This window comes from Tupaia chinensis, unplaced genomic scaffold (assembly GCF_000334495.1).
Source record: "Tupaia chinensis unplaced genomic scaffold, TupChi_1.0 Scaffold000548_1, whole genome shotgun sequence".
In the NCBI taxonomy this organism is placed as follows: Eukaryota; Metazoa; Chordata; class Mammalia; order Scandentia; family Tupaiidae; genus Tupaia; species Tupaia belangeri.
The window spans coordinates 650,022-656,754 of NW_006160060.1; the positions used below are offsets into that span (position 1 = coordinate 650,022).

The 6,733-nt window shown below is 64.5% G+C and overlaps 1 protein-coding gene across 2 annotated transcripts; it reads right to left on the reverse strand.

Annotated features, from left to right (window-relative positions):
- Window positions 1-240: 240 nt before the first annotated feature.
- Window positions 241-4,721, reverse strand: TRABD (TraB domain containing). 2 transcript variants are annotated; one of them, XM_027775337.1, is made up of 9 exons: window positions 4,655-4,721; window positions 4,284-4,410; window positions 3,607-3,773; window positions 3,251-3,391; window positions 1,966-2,076; window positions 1,729-1,868; window positions 1,313-1,485; window positions 1,126-1,237; window positions 241-1,009 (listed from the first exon to the last, which is right to left on the reverse strand). In XM_027775337.1, the coding sequence occupies exons 1-9, from the start codon at window positions 4,685-4,687 to the stop codon at window positions 832-834; spliced, it is 1,182 nt and encodes a 393-aa protein (XP_027631138.1). In that variant the 5' UTR covers window positions 4,688-4,721; the 3' UTR covers window positions 241-831. The 2 variants fall into 2 exon arrangements, with proteins under 2 accessions (XP_027631138.1, XP_006157649.1); XM_006157587.3 differs by having other exon boundaries at window positions 832-1,009; window positions 4,332-4,410.
- Window positions 4,722-6,733: the final 2,012 nt, after the last annotated feature.

Genomic DNA, 6,733 nt, shown 5'->3' on the forward strand with positions numbered 1-6,733 from the left:
GGGCCCCAGACAACACATGTGATGGCGGGTCCCCAGAGGGCGCCTCCCGGCGCACACACCATCTGTCCCCTGGGGACCTGGGCACTGCCTGTCCCACACACAAGCAGCAGGTTCGAGCCCTGCAGCCCCACTGAGGCAGTTGGTACAGCAAGTGCCCCAGGTCCTTGGAGCTGGCCTGTTGGCCCTCTTACTACACAGGACACGGGGACAGAAACAAGAAGACTTCCTCTTTGTCCTAACCAGATTTAAGGCTTGTATTTCCTGACATTTGCTTCAGTTTTGTTTTTTTGTTTGAAGTTAAAGTTACCTGAGTAAAAAATTTCCAGACACTTAAAAAAGTCACAAACACGCAACCTCTGCAGGCAGAGCTGGGGTCAGGGCTGCTGCAGGCAAGTCCAGGTGGGCCAGCTGCTACAAGCCCAGGCCACAGAGCTGCACAGGCGCCCAGCCCTCCCAACTTGCTGGCCCCGGGACCCGGCACAGGGTGCTCCCGGGCCAGTGCTGCCGCCAGCAGAGAAGGCACAGTGAGGAGGGCCTGGCCAGGCCCAGCAGCTTGCGCCTGTGTGTGTGCGTGTCTGTATGTCTGTGTGTGTGTGTCTGTGTGCATGTCTGTGTGCGTGTCTGTGTCTGTGTGTCTGTCTATTGGGAGGCCTGAGCTCAGTAAGATAACCCTTTCTTTGGGTGGGCTGGGAGGACTGAGAGAGGCCTGGAGGGAGGGCCTGTGAGGCCCCGGATCCCCACAGGGTGGCACAGGGCTTGGGTGGGCTCGGCCCCGGGGGCTCCCTCCCATGCTGGCCCTGCTCGGCGCTCCCTCGGTGCTGCAGTGCCGTCCTACTGGTCCGGCCGGGCGGCAGATGCCCTCTGGATGCAGTGCTGTGCGGCAGGCAGTGCCAAGAGAAGGCTCACGGTGCGGCGGCCCATCCAATACAGGCCGTAGCCCAGCAGGCCAAGGAGGGCAGCCTTCACGGCCAACCGGGAGACTCTGCCGGAGATGGACGGCGGGGGGACGCTGGGGGAGGAGGGGTGGGCTGTGGCTCCGGCCTGTGCTCGAGCCCCCCGCGGCGTCACCGCCATGTGCGGACACCAGGGCCCACTCTCCCCGGGGCTGGGGCAGGCGCTGCTCACGTCATGATCTCCTGGATGTTGAGGTCGGTGCTCCAGTTCTTCTCGATGCCGGGCACATGGCCCATGCCCACGACTCCCACAACCACGGAGGGGACGCACTTCCTGGGCTCGGCTGTGGGAGGGCCGGGGATCAGTGCCCAGTCGCTGGACTGCATCCCAGAGAGCCCGCGCCCCAGGCGGTGGTTACCGTCAGAGGCGCGTGGCAGCTCAAGGCGCCGGGCGGCCTGCCGCAGCATGTAGGTCAGGTAGACGTCGCGCTCGGAGACGATGGTGCGGTGCAGGTCTGGGAACTCGCCGATCATCTCAGCCATCATCTGCTCCAGCAGGTCCTTCTGCTTACAGCGCTCCACGTCGTCCTTGCTGCAGGCAGAGGGCACAGCTGCCAACCCCGTGGGCCGGGTGGGGGCAGCCGGAGGTGGCTGCTGTTGACACAAGGCAGGGCCACGGCACCATTTGCTTGGGATTTACGGCGGAAGGGGCCACAAGGGCCATGTTTGCGGAGGCCAGGTCCGGCCTGGCAAGAGGGCGGACAGCTGCGCGGGCAGCTGGGCGCCACCCTGGACCTGCTGCACGGCCGCAGGCTACCTGGGGCCCATGGCCTACCTGATGGGGTCTGACAGGAAGCACAGGCCCCAGGCCAGCTTGACTTTCTGCCAGAAGGAGAGTGCGGCGATGGCCCTCTTGAAGGTGACGGGAATGGGCCTGTCGCCCAGGTGGAACTTGCAGAAGGGGACCTTGCTGGCCTGGAGCAGAGGCCAGGAAGAATTGTGGGCACGGGCAGCTTCCACCACCCCTCACCAGGAGCACGTCCACACAGCCCCTGGCCTTGCCAGCACCCACCTCCTTGAAGGCCTCTCTGAATTCGCCACCGGGGGCCATGCCCAGCTGCTCGGTGATGTGGGCAGACACCTTCAGCAGCAGCATCTGCATAAGCCCCGACATGAGTCCATTCTGCAGGGAGGGGCTGGGTCAGCGGCCAGTACAGGGGCAGGGTGGGCCCCAGGACACTGGTGCAGGGCAGGGGCAGGGGTGTTATTCTGCACACGGCCCAGGTCCTCAGCTCTGTGCCACCCAAGGTATGCAAAGGGGCAGAGCAGAGACCTGGCCACATTGGCCACCTCTCAAACACATCTCCTGTTAGAAGAAATGCCCCGTGTGAGGCGGGCAATGGCCCTGGGGCCTGTCACCCTGCCAGGGCGGCCTGACGGTGTGTTGGGGGGCACAGACCGATCCTGGGAAGACAGGGAGGCCAGGGCCCGGCACAGGGCCCCTCGAATACCACGTCTACCGCAGAGCCAACCGCAGCGGCACGCAGGCCAGGCATCTCCGTGCTGGCCACAGCTCAAGGCTGACCATCTTTGGTGGTGCCCAGCTGGCTGGGCCAGAGTGGCAGGTCGGCCCCCAGAGGTATCCCCGGAAGGGCAACAAGGCACCCAGACAGACCCCACCACCTCGAGCTGGGGTCTCCAAGTGGCTGTGGGGACCACCATACCCTGCACATTCTGCAGTGACACTAGCAGCTACCCCGGCAGTGACCCCAACCCTGGGAGGGTCCTGACCACGAGTGCTCTTGCTCACTAGACAGTCTAGGCTAACCCAGACTGACACTAGGGGCCTTGGGTCAGATATCCCATCCCAACCTCCAGAGGGGCTGGAGGTCGAGGCACCAGGCTGCCCTGCCGCCCCAGCCCTGCCCCCACCCTGGACGCCAACCTTGTCCTGAGCTCTGGCTCTGGGGTGGGCTGGCCCGCCCAGACACTACTGGACAGATGGGCTGCCCTGACGAGACAGTCTGAACAGGTCTCGCGAGACTCAGAACCCAAGAGCAGGTCCAGCCTGGGTCAGGGAGCATGCTGGGAAATCCTGAACAGGGGATGGCGCCACGACAGCGAGGGCCCGACATGCCAGCCCAGTGGGGAGTGCTGCCTGGGATCAGGGCAGGACGGGTGGGCAGGAAGATCGGGCTCGCCACCCCAGCCAGCCCTTGTCTGGGACCTGACAGATGAGGTCCTCCCTTTCCCGACGCCTAGCGGGAGGGTGCCTGGATAGGCAGTGCCCACTTAGCCTCTGTGACCAGGTATGCAGCTGAGTGGGGCGGCGCCTGCCCTCTTGCCCGCGCACACACCTGCCGCACGGCCTGCTGCAGCTTCTCCAGGCTGATCTCCTTGGCCTCCCGCAGCAGGGTCCGCTCGTCCATCTTCAGCATGGACACCCGGTACTGACAGAGCTCCACAACCACCACGTCGGGCTGCAGCTCCCGGATGGTCTGTCACGGCACAGCGAGGCCGGGTCGGGCGCAGCCGCTCGTGCCCACAGGCCCACCCCGAGGCCTTGGCTCACGCCCTGCTGGGGGCACAGCTCAGCTCTCTAAGTAGTAAGCGAGTCGTGAAGCAGGCTCTCTTGCTGGGATAAGCAAGCACAGCTTTCTGGGTGCTGAGAAGACAGAAGCAGGCTGGGGCCCATCTGGGAGGGGACGCTCACCTTCACGACGTCCCTCTTGCTGTCATCACTGAAGTGGGCTGTGCCAACCACGTACACCCTGCTCCCATCCTCGGCCACCAGCTGGGTGACAGTGCGAGGCAGGTCGGGCTGTTCACGCCGCCGTGTCAGCTTCAGCTCCAGGAGCAGGTTGAAGGCATCCACGTCAGCTAGAACGACAGCAGGGGCTGAAGCCCAGCGCGGGGAGGGTCCCCCACACTCTGGTAGCCCAGGACCCACAGGCTCTCTAGGCTCTCAGGGCTGCACGGATGTGGGCTGGGAAATGTCTGAACAGACCCGACATCGGGGGGCATGTGCACGGCTGGCCTGGGTGACTGGGCTTGCTGCCAGCCACATCCAAGCCTCTGCCTTCATCATGCCCACAGGCTGTGCTACCAGGGCCTGGGGACGTGGGACGAGGGCAGGCTCCAAGGAGGCAGGTTGGCGTCCCCACCAGGGCTGTGGCTTTGTGCAGGGCTGGAGGACGGCAGGACGGCAGGTCAGGCAGGGCTCCTGTCCCACTGAGACCTCTGAGCTCAAGAGTCCCCGTTCCCTGGGCAGCTGCCACAGCTCGTGGCGTTCAGAAGGCTCCCCACAGCCAGGTGGGTGGGCGGAAGACACAGCGCCCCTGGGCAGCTGAGTCCTGCAGCACCTGGTCCTGGCTGGGGCTGCCCACTTACCATGGTCTCCGTGCCCGCCCCAGCAGCCCAGACCCCGGGCAGACATACACAGGTTCTGCGGTTCTCCTGAACGCACCCTGGGCACCGCTGCTGAAGCCTCTGACGTCACAACGGCCTCCACGCTGGCCTGCAGGTGGAGGGGCTCAAGCAGTGTCCACGTGCTCCCCAAGACGCCCTCCCCGGCAGCCTGAGCTCTCTTTCCGCCCACCACCTACAGGGTTACCCTGCCTCAGACCCCTCCTCCTAAGAGGTGCTTCCCTCTAGAAAACCTTGACTGCGGAGTTCTTGCCGGAGAAGCCCGAGGGACTCCAGGGCCCCAGACTCCGCTGTGCGGCTACAGTGCAAAAGCTGCGTGGCTCCCAGTCCCTTACCTCCTGGACTGGCTGCTCCTCCTCTCCCTCCATGACTGGGCAGTGGCTTGTGCAGCGACGGAGAAGCCTGAGAAGGGAAGGGTACCTGTTGTCACTCGGCCCAGTGCTGGGTCGGGCATCTCCAGCTCACCAGGCTTAGGTGCTCACTGGGCGGGACCTCGGCCTCCCTACCTCGACACTGCCAGGGACTCCTGCCTGCTGTAGGCTGCCGAGGTCCAGGGCAGGCAGAGTTCCCGCCGTGAGCAAGGCTGGGGATGGAGTATCGCTGCAGCACAGGGTCCGAGCAGCACTGGGGTGGCCTGACTCTCGCCCGGCACCAGGGTGAGTGGGGGCTTATTTCAGGACAGGTAAGGGGCTGCTCTCCCTGTGGTATACACCTAAAGGCCTCCATACAAGGCCACTTCAAAGGCACCCACGACGTGGGGCACCCGTGACTGGTCTGGCAGCCTGAAACTCACACGGAGAGTGTGTGCACCCAAGATCCTAAGAAGAGGACGGAGGAGGGGTTGCGTTGTGGCCACCCCTCCGGAGAGTTGACTTCTCATTTTCCCTGTGTCTTGGTCTCTCCAGCGAGCATGCCCTATGGCAAGAACCTTTAAAAAAAAAAAAAGAGTAAAAGAAACCGCAGCCCCTGGGTAACCGAGGTATGGGCAACAAGTGTGGTGCCCGCAGGCAGAGGGGGGCCAGGCCACAGAGACCTTGGTGTCACAGGAGCTGGGGCTGTTTCCAGCTGAAGAGGCCTGGGACGGCCCGCAGAGGCCTGGTCATGCCAGGGCAGCTCACCGTCTCTCTAAGGGACCAGGAGCTCCAGGGGCTGGGGGTGGGGGGTACCAAGCCAGAACAGAGCACAGACGTAGCCAGAGACACAGAGAGCCTGAGGGCAGGACTTGAACCTGCCAACTGGGGCAGCTGGGCACGGCCAGATCCCGGCCTGAGGGGCTCAGGGGCCTGTTCGTGCCCTGCCCTTCCACGAGGCTGTTCCTGGCCTCCTGGCCAGAGCCAAGGCAGAGCGAGATTGCAAAGTCAGCATCAGGGCCTCCAGGCCACAACATGCCTCGGGCAGCCTCAGAGCCAGGAGGGAAAGGGCCACAGGGCGCGCTTGGGGCCCGACTTGGGAAGCCGGTTCAAATCATGGCTGTCAATGCTGACCACTCGGGTGAGACACAGCATAGGCCAGGACTTCGGGAATGCTGCTGAGGCAGTGCAGGTGGGGCTGGGGCTGTCACTAAGCTTCGCTATGGCTGGGCCCATCTTACAGGAGGGAACTAAGTGACAAGGAGTGTGAGTGCCCCCATCTCCTTCCCCTGCAGGCACAGCCTAGATGCTCAGGGGCCCCCGACACCCCAAATCACTGCGCCTCTGAGCTTGGTTCCTTGTCCACAGGTGGGGCGAGAACTCAGCATAGCGTCTCGGGCGGCTCAGAGGTCAGGGCCGGGGCGCATGGGACAGGGGAGGGTACAGCCCAGCCCATCGCGAGGTTGCTGGGCCAGACCAGGAGGTGGACAGATCAGCTGAAGGGCACAACAGCCCTTGAGTTGGGGGTCAGCTGGGACTAAAGAGCCAACCCCAAGGTGGCCTCTGCCATAGTCCTTGGCACCCTCAGGGCCCCTGGCCTCCTAAGCAGAGGTCCCCACCCACCCCTGGGTTCACATCCAGGAAGCAGAAGGCTGGCCTTGCCAGGGCACGCCCCACAGGCAGCCGGCCCGAGCCTCCCACTTCCTCACGAAGGAGGTGCTCCCGAGGCAGGCACCCACGGAACATAAACAGAAGGCGGCCACAGACCCAGGACAGCCCTGCCCGGGAAGGGAGGGCCTGCCTCTCACCTGCGAGCGGCACAGGGCTGCCAAGGCACCAGGAACTTCTGAACACACATCCTGGCTCGACCACCAGCCAGCAAATGGGAGGCCACCACGTCGGCCGCAGCCCTTCCCTCTCCCTGTGTGGTGGCCGCGGGCTTGCGGTCAGTCACCTCCGTCCTGCGGAGCACTCAGATTGGCCAAACCCTGAGGCCTCTGAGACCCGCCCAGGGTGTGCCTGTGCCTGAGGGGCCAGGGGGGCCCGAGGGCTGGAGCGACAGCT

Bases quoted from the DNA above. Each gene is read 5' to 3' on its own strand.
- TRABD (XM_027775337.1), bottom strand. From the start codon at position 4,687: ATGGAGGGAGAGGAGGAGCAGCCAGTCCAGGAG. The intron at 2,077-3,250 runs GTGTGTGCGCGG...CCCTCCCTGCAG, and splicing joins TGCAGCAGGCCGTGCGGCAG to AATGGACTCATGTCGGGGCT. The intron at 1,238-1,312 runs GTAACCACCGCC...GCCCTCCCACAG, and splicing joins GCTGCCACGCGCCTCTGACG to CCGAGCCCAGGAAGTGCGTC.